This window comes from Carcharhinus amblyrhynchos, chromosome 18 (assembly GCF_965287045.1).
Source record: "Carcharhinus amblyrhynchos chromosome 18, sCarAmb.v2.hapA, whole genome shotgun sequence".
Lineage (NCBI taxonomy): Eukaryota > Metazoa > Chordata > Chondrichthyes > Carcharhiniformes > Carcharhinidae > Carcharhinus > Carcharhinus amblyrhynchos.
This window is the reverse complement of record NC_137341.1, coordinates 10022922-10036991: the sequence shown is the minus strand read 5'-3', so window position 1 is coordinate 10036991 and position 14070 is coordinate 10022922. Positions and strand designations below refer to the sequence as shown.

General features: G+C 41.7%; 1 protein-coding gene across 1 annotated transcript in view; it reads left to right on the top strand.

Moving 5' to 3' along the window:
• Nucleotides 1–14070, top strand: part of LOC145355177 (uncharacterized) — a 141959-nt gene that overhangs the window by 115197 nt on the left and 12692 nt on the right. The window contains exons 47-54 of the mRNA XM_080207090.1: nucleotides 3019–3068; nucleotides 3922–4042; nucleotides 4837–4922; nucleotides 6615–6744; nucleotides 7965–8155; nucleotides 10201–10288; nucleotides 10737–10860; nucleotides 12137–12315. Of these exons, the coding sequence (XP_080063216.1) occupies nucleotides 3019–3068; nucleotides 3922–4042; nucleotides 4837–4922; nucleotides 6615–6744; nucleotides 7965–8155; nucleotides 10201–10288; nucleotides 10737–10860; nucleotides 12137–12315 (969 nt within the window). The remainder of the gene's footprint in view (nucleotides 1–3018; nucleotides 3069–3921; nucleotides 4043–4836; nucleotides 4923–6614; nucleotides 6745–7964; nucleotides 8156–10200; nucleotides 10289–10736; nucleotides 10861–12136; nucleotides 12316–14070) is intronic.

The following is a 14070-nucleotide window of genomic DNA, read 5'->3' as shown; positions in this document are numbered from 1 at the left end:
TGGCATTGCACCCAGGGAGGTGTAGGGTCATGGCGGAGCTACAGATAATGAAGGCAGAGTGAGCAGGGTGCAGGGGATGGGTGGAAGCAAGGACTCGGCGGGTGGGGGGGCTGGTGAGAGGAGGAGGGTTGGCTTTCAATGGCCACTTCCCTGACTGATGCCTGGTTCCTCAATAAATTTCCTTCCCAGGTTCTATGGAATGTTTGATACAATGAATCACTATCCCCCACTACTTCCCTGGTATCCTGGTACATGAACCAGGAAAAGTTAGTGTCCAGGTGCAGCAAGTGACTAGGAAGGCATATTGAATGTTGCCATTTACTGCAAGCGGAATGGAATATAAATGTAGGGATGTTTTGCTACAGTTGTACAGGGTATTGGTGAGACCACATCTAGAGCGCTGTGTGCAATTTGGTTTTCATATTTAATAAAGGATCTAAATATGTCAGAAGCAGTTCAGAGAAGGTTCACGCAACTAATGCACGGTTTCAGGTTCATCTTGCAAGGAAAGGTTCGACAGTTTGAGCTAAGTCCTTTTGGAGTTTAGAAGAGAGGCGATCTTAACAGCACACAAAATTCTGAGGGGACTTCAGAGGCGGGATGCTGAAAGGATGCTTCCCCTTATAGGAAAGAATAGCACTAGGACAGAGTTTAAAAATAAAGGATCTCCTATTTAAGATGGTTGAGAAGAATTTTCTCAGTCATGAATCTTTCGAACTTTGTTGCAGTGGAGGCGGGTCAGTGAATATTTTTAAAGCTGAGGTAGGTAGATTCTAACAAGGGAGTGAGGTAGGTAGATTCTAACAAGGGAGTGAAGGGTTATGGGGATAGGCAGAATGTGAAATTGGGGCCACAATCAGATCAGCTATGATTTTATTGAATGGCAGAGCAAGTCTGAGGAGCTGAATGGACTACTGGTGCTCCTAATTTGTATCTTTTGTAGATGGTGGGCTCAGAGATCATAGAACCCTGCAGTGCAAGAAGAGGCCATTTGGCCCATCAAGTGTATACTGACCACAATCCAACCCAGGCCCTACCACCATATCCCTACATATTTACCTGCTAATCCCTCTAACCTATGCATCTCAGGACACTAAGGGGCAATTTTCACACTGTCGATCAACCTAACCTGCACATCTTTGGACTGTGGGAGGAAACCGGAGCACCAGGAGGAAACCCACGCAGATACGAGGAGAATGTGCAAACTCCACACAGACAGTGACCCAAGCCGGGAGTCGAACCCAGGTCCCTGGAGCTCTGAAGAAGCAGTGCTAACCACTGTGCCACAGTGCCAATGATGAGACAAATTTTCCCGATCCATCTGCCACAGGAATCCTAGAGAGTGAGGGGCAGACCATGGAAATGTCCATTGACCTCAGGTGGGATTTTCCCATTTCGGGGTGAGCACAGCTGGAAAAGTCCCGGCCCAGGGGTTTCTGTTGACTCATAAATGAGCCTCAATGAATTTCCATTGCCAGTATTTGGGAACCCCATGCTAGTCTCCCCTTCACTCTTACTTAATCAAGGGTGATTTTCTGCCAGTAGATGGATGAATAGCCTCTTCTACAATTAAGTGGACTTACTGTGAATAAAATCTGTGCCTCCTGTAACTCACTGCACCCTCTCTGGTTTTCTACCTAACATGATATGAGCAGCTTCACTGACCTGGTCTATGAAACAACTGCTTTGCTTCTCCTTTGCATTCAACGCTTAAAAACTTCGGATTAGAGACCATGAAGATCGTTAATGAAGGTGGAGAAAGAGCAGAGGTGGTAGACCAGGGAGGTTGCTATAGAATGATGACTTGTGGATTGGCAGCCTTTAGCATATTTGGAGTGGCCAAGCTTTTCACGTGTAGTCTAATTTTTGTAAAATAGAATTTCCTGGAGGATGGACAAACTAAATTCCTCATGTCTATGACTGAACACTTCTTTGATCTGCCTCCTGCCAGTCGATCTGTCCACAATTGTTTTCAACCACAGGGCATGGGCATCGCTGGCTGGCCAGCATTTATTGCCCATCCCTAATTGCCGTTGAACTGAGTGGCTTGCTAGGCCATTTCAGAGGGTAGCTGAGAGTGATAGAGTTCAAGAGGACATGAACAGGCTGGTGAAATGACTGATCATATGACAACTGAAATTTAATACAGAGAGGTAGAAGAGACAATGTAAAATGAAGGATTCAAATCTAAAGGAGGTCTAGAGAACTAGAGGATGGGCAGATGGACTGCAGTGGTTCAAGAAGCTGTCTCACCACCACCTTCTCAAGGGGAATTAGGAATAGATAGCAACTGCTAGCCTTGCCAGCGATGCCCATATCTCATGAAAGAATGAGAAAAACATGCATGAATTATTAAAGGTTGCAGGGTATGTTGAGAAAGTAATTTTTAAGCATATGGGATCTTGGGGCTTTTTCAGAAGGGCAGACAGCACAAAAGCAAAAAAAAACTGATGATCTATTATTAAATACTATTATGGCCTCAGCTGGAGTCTTGCCTTCAGTTCTGGGTACCACAGACATGAGAGAGGGTGCAGAAAAGATTCACAAGAATGATTCCAGGGATGAGGAACTTCAATTACGTGGATAGTTGGAAAGCAACTGTTTGCTTTAGAGAAGCGAAGATTAGGAGATTTGTTAGAGATTTACAAAATCATGCAGGATTTGGACAGAGTAGTCAGAGAACAACTGATTCTGTTGTTATGAATTAGAGGGCACTGATTTTAAAGTGATTTGCAAAAGAAATAACAGTGACATATGGAAGAATTTTTAGTACATAGCACATTGGTAGGACCTGGAATTTATTGCCTGAGGATGTGGTATAGGTGGTGAGGTGGCTGTTAGCCTAACCACCCAGTGTTCAGTTCTGATCACCTAACTGTAATCCTCTCAAGTAACGAAGTTTGTACCTCACTTGTCCTTATTTAACTGCTTTAAATTGCATGTCTTTCTCCTTCATAGTACAATTTTCTAAAAGCAGTTAGTGCTGCAGAGTAATATTTTATAATTTTTTCTTTTAAGGCTGCTGTATTCTTTGAAAATATCGTAACAAGGAATAAAGACTATAAAATGTAAGTATGTTTTAGCTTTTGTTCATCTATTTAAAACGTTTTTTGAAATATATATCTATCTGGGTTTGACTTCAACGTTATTTGTAGAATTGCTTTTGTTCGTGTAAAGGGATATATTCCATGTCAAATATTGGTCCATAATATCCTGGTTCCCCAGCATTGGATTTGGGGGTATACCCTAAAGATGTGCTCGAGAATTCCTCTTGGGAGTTCTCAGGTAAGGGTTTTCATGGCAATTATCCAAAAGTGCTAACTTCCCCTGGACAAAGCAATTTAAATTGCTAACTTCTGATGGTTCTGCCAGTATTATACCAATAGGTGCTTTGAAAGAGTTAGAAGAAACATAAGCACTCTCTCCCAATGTCCAACAACCTCCCCCAAATGTCTGACACTCAAACTCCTCGAATGTCCAACTCCCATCCCGCTCTCCAATGCCTGACCTGCCTTTCGCTTATCATGAGCAATCATCATCTCTCCGGCCTGTTGTTTTTAATGGAATCTTCAAACTTTTCTGCTTTACAGCAGCTAGTGCCATTAAAAAAGTGAGCCTGTTTTGCACTGCTCCTTTTGGACTTCGACACTAGAGCCAGGGACCGGTTTTGCTGCCTGAATCTGACCTGCTCTGAGTCAAGAGAGTTGGGAGAGACAGGCACTTAAGAATTTTAGTGCAGTTAAGTGTGTATAGACTGGCAGTCTGATGCTGCTTGGCACTCTGAGGAACTTATGGCCAATATATATATTTTAAAAAATCAGAACTAGATGGTATTATTGTTGTCAAAAGGTGTAACCTGGTCCTGTTGAAAGAAGATGAGGTGTTTAGAAATGAATTAATAATGCCATTGATTTGTTTCAGATACTCACCATCTGTCCTTCAAGGCTTTAGTTGTGGTGCAGTGAAGAACATGAACTCTGATGCATTTCTTCAGCTTGTTCAATCAATGAAGGGTAAAGGGGCTGTACTTGATGAAAGCCAGGTGAGGTCATTCAGAAAGATCACATTGGACAATGTTTGTTTTGTTTGTGATATATTAATGCAAACCTTTTTTTTAGAAAAGCTCTACAAGCTGGTCATTCAGATTAGAATAGGTGGCCAAATTAATGCCAGAATTCTATTTTTACTCAATGGACTGAATTTGCTGATGGGGCAAATTAATGCCAGAATTCTACTTTTACCCAATGGACTGAATTTGCTGATGGGGGCATGAGTTGTTTTTGAGTACATAAGCAATCTCATCCTGCCTCAGTGTCCACCTCTTCAGATTGAACAATTAGATGGACATTGCTGCTGGCTCTCTGTTTGAGTCTCCTACTTTCCAGGTCATCCCACCATCCTTAATTGGGTGGGGAGGTCCCAGAGGTGACTTCTTAGTTGACTATCTCTGGGAAACCCTGACCACCATCCTGTCAAACCTCAGTCGAGAATTGAGGCCAAAGTCAGCATCACAAACCAATTGGGACAGTTCAGCCCAATAGTTTTGGTAAGTTTTCACAGTTATTCCCCTGTTGTCCACAATTTATGTAAGACCATATCATAATCTCCAGAATATTCCAAAGCACTTTACAAGTAATAGGCTGCTTTCAAAATTTCAGTAATCAATTACCAATCTTATCTACGTAGTAACAGTATAAATACGGAAACTCCCATAAACAGCAAGGAGACCAGATGATCAGTTTCTGGCAATGTTGATGGCATCATGATTACTCTATAGGGCTTGTTGGCTTTGTACCGGTTATTTTCTAATTATAAATATATTGTCTCTCTTTTCAGCTAAGTTGTATGTCATATAAACTAGCCTCTACTAGAACACCATCAGCCATAGATACCTTCCCTGAGGATCTTCTGTTGTTTCTCAAGTGAGTTTTTCCCTTTGTATTTGGAATTTCCTTGGAAATACTTGCTTGCCACCCTGCTGGGAATATGGTGGAAACCCTGTTTGCACTACAATTTAGACAGTTATGAAGGAGCAGCCCTGAGAAAATTGCAGACTGATTTTTTTTTCATTTGTCTCATTTATGCCTGTGTATACAAAACCTAATAATAAAGTTTTATCATGTCCGTCTTATTGCATTGATCCTTCGACAAGAACATGGATTTCATTGAAACTTGGTACACAAGGTATGCCCCAAGGAAGGACTAATTATCTTTCGACAAAGGTGATGATCTGGATCCTAGAAACTTTTGAACAATCTGTTAACATTGAACGATAGGATGAACTGACGTCCGTGGGTTATTTTATTTAGAATGTCATAGGTTGTGTTAGAGATTTGTGGATTGTCTCAGTTGCTGTGGTGGGATTTGTCACAAAGGAGCAGACTGTTAGATATAGATTGAGCTGAAGCCTCTGCAGTGATATGGAAGCTCTTAATGCAACGATTTACTTTTCAGTTTTGTAATTACGGAGCTTCAATACGGAAGGGATAAGGAAAAGCTATGCAATTGTAATAACGCTAATTTAACACAGTGTGATGGAGCTATGCACTCTGATAAGTACCTGTTTCATTTATGTATATTGTCCCCATTGGGTCAGATAAAATGGGGTCAGAACAAATGGCCACACTTATTTTGTGCAAGAACTTTCAGCAAACCGTAGTTCCTGTAGTGGAATGCAAATAATACCTGCTCTGATTGAAACCTCCAGAAATAATAAAATAATTTCAGCGATGGTCTGAAAGTTTGTCAACATGAACTTTTTAAAATAATGATCCAGTCCCACCTATGAACCATGTTCAAAGGGAGGTGGATCAGAGAATTGCTGCAAAAGCAGCTTTATCTCCAAACTTGCCTTCAATAAAGTAGATGTCCTTTTATATATACAATATACACAGCATTTAGGTTTTTTGTCTTCAAGTGCATCTGCAATGCAAAAGGAGGCCATTCTGCCATCAAGCCTGCACTGACTCTCTGACAGAACATCTTACCAGGGCCCACCACACACCCTATCTCCATAACCCCATGCTTTTACCTTGCTGATCCCCCCCCATCCTACACGTTTTGAGACACTAAGGGTAATTTAACAAAGCCAATCCACCTAACCTGCACGTCTTTGGACTGTGGGAGGAAAGCAGAGCACCTGGAAGAAACCAATGCAAACTCCACACACAGTCACTGAAGACTGGAATCGAACTGGAGTTCCTAATGCTGTGAAGTAGCAGTGCTAACCACTATGCCACTGTGCTTGAAGTTGGCTCATATGGATCCCTCATAATATTGAGTCACTTTTATAATTAAGATAGGAAAGAGCTGTTTCTTCAATGTTGGTCGAAGTGCCTCTAAAATACATTTATATCATGTTCGGCCATGTTCCTGGCTTTTATTTCAAGATGTTGTTTCCTTGTGTTTGATTTCCTGCAACTTGAATTATTCTTACTGTTCCCATTATTATTGATATAGCCTTCCTTCGTATTATCTGAAGAGTATTGGAGAAGAATTTAAAAATTCTACTTTAGTATTTAACCCGGTTGTTTTTGTGTTACTACTCACTAAATGGCAGTTTAAAACAAAACTGGCTCGTAAAACATTAAAATGTCAACTTCTGTCTATTTCAGTTCTAAGGAATACAGGGGATCTCATAATTGCAAGGCATTCTTCAAAGCTATTGGAAAATCAAACCTTAACATCTTACAAAAAGGATCTAAAAGGAGACAAAAACTGTTGAAAGATGCCTTTACCTGCTTGGTAAGGACAATTTGCTTAATGAGCACAAATCAGACACAAAAAATGCTGATAAACAGTCAGGAAGTCAGCCAATCCCTGGAGAAAGGAAGGAAGTTAATTTTTCTCATGCAACTGTTGGCCAGAATGGAAGATTATTATAATAGATCGAGGGCAACTGGATGTGGCTTGAATCAACAAAGGCTTTATTGCCAGAATAATATATATACAACAAGCTTTTTCTAAAGAGATTTTGATCTCAGCCAGTAATTTATTTTGTATGAATAGACTGTTCACACCATAGACCATTCTGTCTCTTAACTGTTCTCCTAATGCTGGACCGAACCCTGTGTTCAGCTGGTCCCCTAAGACTTGCCATGAAGCCGGAGACTGTCTTCCCTGGCTGATTGATTGAAATATGAAATTTGTATCTCAGCATAATGATTCAGGATGGTGTTAAAATTATTTTTGGCTAGCCCCTCCTCAGTTTGGTCAGAAGACTTTGTATCTGGAGTATCAGGCAATGTTAATGTCCTCACTAAACTGCACACCCTAAGCAAAATAATCTTTCGCTTTTCTTCAGCTGTTATTTAATTCGCTATAAGAAGTAATACTATGTACTGTCCCCAGTTCAGGGTCAAATGGCTTAATTTCTCCACTCCTGGGCACTGTGCCAAGTAAATGTGTCTTACTTCTTACTACTTTATATTCTCGATGCTCAAGTCTCCTCCCCCTCTAACCAGACACTACGACCCTTGACAATTTTGAAATTTTGCCTCATTAGCAGTGTAATGATGACTCGATGTGGTTTGAATCAACAAAGGTTAACACTGCCAACAATAAGAATAATGTATACAACAAGGTCATAGAATCCCTACTGTGCAGAAGAAGGCCATTCAGCCCATCGAGTCTGCACTGACTCACTGACAAAGTATTTTACCCAGGCCCTCTCCCCCAGCCTATTCCCATAACCCAAGTTCCCACTCCACCTTCCCGCCTACCCACCCACTCACCCTGACAACCTGCTCCACATTGCACTGGGCCATCCCAGGGCCACAAGTCTAAAAACAGTTGATGACTGAGCTTTCCTGATCCATACTTTCAAAATATCATACTTTTCAAATATTTTTTAAAGTTTAATGCTTTTTTAACAAACATATTGACACAAACAGAGTTACTGCTAACTATGTGAAAGTGAAGCATTCTACTGTTAAAATTTGTGCCTTCATCTTTTTGAATTTCAGGGAATTACTAGTGGAAGTCTGACAAAGGAAAGTGTTACGGTACTGGGTGGTTTGACCTGTGACCTTGAGGGATCCATTATCTCCAACTGTGATATTTCCATTTTGGATCCATTGAGGAATTGCATCTCATACTCAGAAGATCAAAAGACAGCAATTGAATCCCTGCTTAACAACAGAGTCAACAGATTTGGGTAAGTTTGCAACTATTGATCTGTAATAAATATGCAGAAATGTTCTGCTTACAGCTCCCACGTTCAATTCCCGGCTCGGGTCACTGTCTGTGGAGTTTGCACGTTCTCCCCGTGTCGGTGTGGATTTCCTCCAGTTTCCTTTCACAGTCCAAAGATGTGTGGGTTAGGTGCATTGGCCAAGTTGAATCGCTCCTTAGTGTCAGGGAGACAAGTTGGGTAAATGCATGGGGTTATGGAGATAGGGCCTGGGTGGGATTGTGGTCAGTGCAGACTTGATGGGCTGCATGGCCTCCCTCTGCTCTGTAGGCTGAATGCTATTTCTCTGTATTCCACAATATGTGAACTTGATCAGGAGAATATAGATATTATTAGATAAAAATCAAAGAAATATTTGAAGAAACAAATTGTAATGCTTTGAGCTCAACATTGCAGCTTTCAAAGGGATCCTCATACTATGTGGGTGAGAAGGCTGGCTATGCCATAAGATTTTTGATGAGTGTTGCCGTTCTGTGATTGTCTTTTAGAAAATAAAATTTACAAAATTCAGTCGCCCCCAAAAGTTGACAGGGATCTTTATCTCTTGCATCCCCAGCCTGGACCCTCAAGCCTGACCAAACGTCACCCCCACTCACCTTATAGCTTGCCTCATATGGGGACATTAAATTCAATCCATTATTGCAGCATGCCCCTGGCATGCTCTATCACATTTTTTTGTGGCAGCATGATTTTTGTTGTGAACTTGTTGCCCGTGAGTGCCTGAATCATGCTTGAGCAATTCCATCAAAGGATAGTCCTTAATTGTCCAGTAGGCACCTTCTGGTTTTTTAGTACAGCCGACAGAGCATCATGACTGCTTTTAAGATACTGGGCATTAACTTGCCTGATGCACTGCTTATGGTTGCACACCAGTTGTACATTGAGGATCTCAAGTCCCTTTCAGTTGCAGTGTACCTCAGAAGCTGACATGTGGCACCCACAAAACCATGTGCACACAGTCAGTGGGGAAGCATGCAGTATTCACAAAGTCATGTGCTCATTCTGCCAGCTTCCCTCCGGCAAGGGAAAATGAAAGGTATTCAGCATCAAAACTCAGTGACCTCCTTCATGTAACAGGGAATGCCAATGTTGGATATATTGTAAATACCACCTATTCCAGCCTGGAAGCATAGACACAGTTTGCTTTACTCGCACTGACAAAGCCCTGTTGTCCTGCTTAAGATTGCTGTTCTGGCAGCAACAGATATATTTTAGTGAGCACCTCATTGCAGAAGCACAGAGAAGCAACACATTGTTCGTCACTGAGGTCTGGGTGGACATAGCATCCTGCTGTGAACCCTTCTCCCCAACATCCTCTGCTGTTTTCAGCAGTTTGTCCTGATCTCTGTCATCTCTGCTCCTTCTTTCCTGTCAAGCTATTGTCCAAGAGGAATGTATACGGCTGCAACTACATTTGGGAACAAATGGTTTATATAGCATCCTTGAAGATAAGACTAAGCCCTTCAGCAAGTGCCACACTATTTGCTATAGATTCATCAACTTTCTAGAACTCCAGAAAGCATCAAAAAATCAACAATCAACAACATACCTGAAAGTAGTTGAAGATCCTTGGTGGAGGTGGGGCATCCTCTCTCCTGATCAAGATTTCAGTTGAGCACCTTTAACAGGCAACATTAGCCAAAGCATTGAGATCTAGAATGACATCACTAGTGTCAAATTAGCTTTACACACCTGCATGTGATGAGTGGGTGCATCCTAAGGCATGTGAATAACCTCACCAAATAGTCTCAAGCATAGGAAGCACCACAATTGTACACATACTGCAGACTCTATTTTGGAATCAAAACTGACGTTGAGTCCAGTTCCATAATCAGAAAATAAGGTATAGTTCTCCAGTTTGTGTTGGGCTTTACTGGGTTGGAATGATGCTTGTGGACTGGGTGATGGTGTCCTGCAAAGCGAACCCCCAGTCTGCGTTTGGTCTCCCTAATGTAGAGGAGAACACAAGAGTTCACTTAGTAACTTGGAAGAGGTTTTTTTGCCTACAGTTCACCTACATCATGGACATCCCGTACAGTGAGTGAACTCGGAAATCTTCCTTTGGCTTTGTCTTCGATATGGGAAAAAGTGAACCAGGTATAACTATGATTCAGTGCTAATTCATGCATGTTTGGGACTATTATCGTTCACTTAGAGATTTGCTTTTGGCCATATAATGTTACCTATCAATTTTAAAATCATCCCCATCCTCTTAACATCTGACTCCCCCCGCCCCTCATCTTCTGACCACCCACCCTATCAAACTCCCCCCGCCCTCTTGCCCCCTCTAGATTTTTATATTTCAAGTTCGCTTAGCAGCACGTGTTTCTTCTTCAAGTGAATTTTGTCAGATTCTTGTTGATCTTGCAAAGAATCTATAATATTTGACTCAAAGGGTGGGATTTTCCAGCCACTGACACTGGAAATTCCTGACCATGGTTAATGGACCTTTTAAATAATTTTTGTCTCAAGAAGTGTTTTTACTACTCAAGAGCTGCATGTAATTAGCCATGTACTAAGAATATTTCCATTTTTTATCCTGCAGGATGCCTTTAATGAAGCCATCCCAAAAGTTATCAGGAAAGTGAAAAGGTTTAGAAAACGAAAAGATGTGCTAAAGTTTATAAAGCAACTCAGACGACAACGAAATAGGTTAAGGCGAGCAACAGGTAAGTAACCAGTGGGAGTAAGAAAGAATGAATAACAAAATAATATTGCCTGTATGACGATCTCATTATCTCATTCATTAAAGACTGGAAATTTGTTGTGAAGTGATTTGACTTTGATGAATAGAATCTTTAATTGAGTGACTTTAATTAAAGTTTTACAAGAATCCTCTGGCTGGATTTTTGTCCTCATGTTGGTAGTGGAAGTCAGGAAAATTCCTGGCTCGGCCCCCCACCTTGGGGGTGGGGGTGGGTGGAGAAAGTACCAGGAAAGATGTGAGTGACAGGGTGGAGGGGCATGGATCTCACTGGTGTGACAGTAGTCAGGCCAGCCAACCCAGGAAAGAATTCCGAGGCAGCCACAAGGATTGCCGGATGCTGAGGTAAGCTGTTTAAATGACAGGCTTCAATGCTGTGGGGCTTTGTCCCTGTTATAATGAAAACAGTAAAACCCCCATAGTTCACCCCTCAAACTTTCTCACACCCCACAATATTCTTCATACCTCAGCCATGCCATCACATGCACCCTCCCCCATTCATTCCACCATGCCTTACTGTGGCACCTCTACGCCCATTCTCTGTGTAGGACCAATGAACCCTAGAATCCCTATAGTGCAGAAGAAGGCCATTGCCCCTTCTGCCAACCCTATCCCCATAACCCTGTGCATTTACCATGGCTAATCTACCTAACATACACATTTTTGGACTGAGGAAGGAAACTGGCTCACCCAGAGGCAATGCACACAAATATGGAGATAGTGTGCAAACTCCACACTGACAGTTACCCTAGGCTGGAGTTGAACCCAGGTCCCTGGCACTGTGAGGCAGCAGTAGTACAAACCACTGTGTCACCCGTGACTAAAGAAACCTTTTGGGGGTGGGGGGGGTGGAATCCTCCACCGTCCACTTCTTTAAAGAAACCTCTTCGTTCTACTGGCCAATAAAAGTGCCCATCATACATATCCTGTAAAATATCAATAACTGAAAATGCAAACACTTGAAATTTCTTTATACTATGTAAGTAAATACTTTGCAATTGACTGAAGCGGCCAGAAAACCGGAATTTTTCAATGAGCAGTATTTTCCCTGAGACTCAGATGTTTAATTATTCCAATAGCTGCCTGGACTCAGCCAATAATACATAATGAGGTTGTCCTTAATCACAACAAGTATTGCATTTAAGCCAATATTGAATATTCATTAGATTTTGCATGAAAAGTAATTTTTATTTCTTTGAGAACCAACTTAGTTGATGTATCGAATAACGTTTTATTTGCAGGGTGTACAGTGGGAGAGATAACATCGAAAGTGATTAATGAGCTGATCCCAGTAACTTATGATGCTGCCCAGCTCGAAGCCTGTTTGAGTAAAGCTACATTAAAAGATAACGTAGAATTATTGGGAACTCTTGATTTTGATTCTGATCAGCTTCAAGTTCTGAAAAACAAACTCAACCAGGTAAACAACGCGACTGGTGCTCTGCTCCCTCTGACACTCCTTGTGATATTTTATTATTTATAAGGTATATTTCCGATGCCTAAACATTAACCTGATAGGGTGAATCGCACCCAACCTTCCCTGTGGTTTTCAGCCCTTGGCTATTGCCTACATTAAAGGCACTACATAAATGAATGCTTCTTTGATCTCTGACTGAAGGTAATATTTTGCCCTGTTTCCTCATTTTCAGTTTTTGGTAAAGTTAGCATGCAGTAGAAAATATGCTCAGTCAAGGACTTGCAAACAGTTTAAACCCTGCAGTCATGGTTTTGTGACCTGTCATAATTGCACAAGTAATATGCATTTTGCTTTAATGTAGACTAAATGACAGTCTTTTTTTGGAGTATTGTGCCCACTATCTTTTGTCTAAGTGTCATCTACAGCGGGAAACATTGTGTGATTCGCTCCAGGTCGGTCGATGCAATCTTATTACAATCCTCCCCCAATTAGGCTTTTTTTTGGAGAGGGGGTTATTTGTGTTGTGAACGAGAGGGGCAGGCCTAAAGACACAAGCAACATCTGCTCCTCAGAAATCAGGGCACCATTTTTAAGGGCACCCAAATCTCAGATTAACCTTTTAAGACGCACCCCGCCTCACCCCATACATCCAGGGGGAGGGGGTCATCCTGACCTGGGTCCTGTCCAGCTCTATGCCTGACCACCCAGGCTAGAGTGGCCTTCTGATGTGGTCATCATGTCTGGTCTCTGTTTCTGGAGACCAGTAGTGATTCTGGCCAGCTTCACATCACACTAGCAAGTGGGAGAATTTAAGGAGGCTGGAGAATTGGGCTTAAAGCAATTTTGAATATTTAAATTAATATTTATATATGCACACCCGGTTTGCACCCTCACTGAACATACATCAGATTACGTAATTGGTCAGGGGCGGAGAAAATCTGTAAATTAGATCTCCCCATTACAATTCTCCCATTATGGCCTCTCTCACAAGATTCTTTGACCATAATGGGATTTGCACCTGCCAGAGAATTTTCCCCAGCATCTTATGCAATTCTGCAGCATTGACTTTATTTACTGTCCAGCTAATCAGCTCATATCAAGGTGTATTTTAACACTTTTGCAGAAGCATAGAAACTAGAAGAAACAAGTCAAACTATTAGGCCATTTGGCTCTTTGAGCCTGCTCTGCCATTCATTTTGATCATGGCTGTTCAGTGAATTCAATATCCTGATTCTCCCCTTCCCCCGCCCATGTCTCTTGATCCCTTAATCCCCAAGAGCTGTATCTAATTTCTTCTTGAAATCAGACAGTGTTTTCACCTGAATTACATTCTGTGGTAGTGAATTCCACACATTCACCACCCTCTTTATGGAAGAAATTTCTCCTCACCTCAGTTCTAAACGGTTTACCCCTTATCTTCAAACTGTAACCCCTAGTTCTGGACTCTGCCCCATTGGGAACATTCTTTCTGAATCTACCCTGTCTAATCCTATTAGAATGTTATAAGTGTCTATGAGATCCCCTCTCACTTCTCTAAACTCCAATGAATATAATCCTAACTGATTTAATCTCTCCTCATATGACGACCTGCCATCTCAGCAATCAGCCTGGTGGTAAACCTTCCTCTATAGCAACAACGTCCTTCCTCAGATAAGGACACAAAAACTGCACACAATATTCCCAGTTGTGGCCTCACCAACAAGCTATATAGTTGCAGCAAAACATCCCTATCCCTATGCTCAAATCCTCTTGCTATGA